At 44.1% G+C, this 1,445-nt stretch overlaps 1 protein-coding gene across 1 annotated transcript; it reads left to right on the plus strand.

Annotated features, from left to right (window-relative positions):
* Positions 1 to 298: 298 nt before the first annotated feature.
* LOC101413135 (olfactory receptor 52E8-like) lies at positions 299 to 1,240 on the plus strand. The gene has a single exon (XM_004467803.1). The coding sequence runs from the start codon at positions 299 to 301 to the stop codon at positions 1,238 to 1,240; it is 942 nt and encodes a 313-aa protein (XP_004467860.1).
* The last annotated feature ends 205 nt before the right edge of the window (positions 1,241 to 1,445 follow it).

The following is a 1,445-nucleotide window of genomic DNA, read 5'->3' on the forward strand; positions in this document are numbered from 1 at the left end:
GAGATATTATTCTCCCTTCCTCTCTTGTTGCCCTGATTTGTTAGAAGGGAATGCAAATGAAGAGTTAGACTGATTCTATTCAAGGTGCTGTTTGATGCTGGGGGCAGGGTGCGTGGGGTGGTTATCAGATTGTGAACAGAATGTTTTACCTCCTTTCTAAATGGGTAGAAAAGAATATTAAAATGTTCTTCTGCTTTTTTACCAGGAATCTGGGCAAAGGGAGAAGTGGAGCAAAAAATCACTAATGGGAAGTCAGCAACTGTCTCTGTTATGCACATCACCTAGTGGTGGTAGAAGAATGCCTATGCCTAATGACACTCAGTTCCATCCTTCTTCATTCCTCCTGGTGGGCATCCCAGGACTGGAAGCTGTGCACATCTGGATTGGGTTTCCCCTTTTCTGTGTGTATCTTGTTGCACTCCTGGGCAATGCTGCTGTCCTGTTTGTGATCCAGACTGAGCACAGTCTCCATGAGCCCATGTACTATTTCCTGGCCATGCTGGTCTCCCTTGACCTGGGCCTGTCCACAGCCACCATCCCCAAAATGTTGGGCATCTTCTGGTTCAATCTCAGGCATATATCCTTTGGGGGTTGCCTTTCCCAGATGTTCTTCATCCACTTTTTTACGGTAATGGAGAGCATTGTGTTGGTAGCCATAGCCTTTGACCGCTACATTGCCATTTGTATCCCCCTCCAGTACACTGTGATCCTCACCAACAAAATCATTGGCCTCATTGCAGGTGCTGCTGTCCTGCGGAGTCTGAGCATGATTGTTCCACTGGTGTTTCTTCTCCTGAGGCTGCCCTTCTGTGGGCACCACGTCATCCCTCATACCTACTGTGAGCACATGGGCATCGCCCGCCTGGCCTGTGCCAGCATCAAAGTCAACATTATGTTTGGACTTGGGGATATGTCTATTTTATTTTTTGATGTGCTCCTTATTACTCTCTCCTATGTCAGGATCCTCTATGCTGTCTTCCGCCTGCCCTCCTGGGATGCCAGATGCAAAGCTCTCAACACCTCTGGTTCCCACATTACTGTTATCTTAACTTTTTTCATACCAGCATTTTTCTCTTTCTTGACACACCGTTTTGGTCATAATGTCCCCCAATATATCCATATATTGTTGGCCTATCTGTATGTGGTTGTTCCTCCAGCCCTCAACCCTGTAATTTATGGGGTCAGAAGCAAGCAGATTAGGGAACGAGTGCTGGGGATATTTTTCAAGGAAGATAACTAACTAGTCAAGGACTTTACCTTAGAATGCCTATTCTCTCACTTACAGATGAGAATGTGATATTGAGCTCAATAATTCATTGTCCATAAATTTAAACTTTTGTCTTTAAAGTTAATACTGAGGTTATTTTTGACTTACTGGAATCTAAATGAAATCTATTTTTGCAAGTATTTTCATTCATTTTATTTTGACTCTTTAGCCAGTCCTA

Source organism: Dasypus novemcinctus, chromosome 10 (assembly GCF_030445035.2).
Source record: "Dasypus novemcinctus isolate mDasNov1 chromosome 10, mDasNov1.1.hap2, whole genome shotgun sequence".
NCBI classification, from domain to species: Eukaryota; Metazoa; Chordata; class Mammalia; order Cingulata; family Dasypodidae; genus Dasypus; species Dasypus novemcinctus.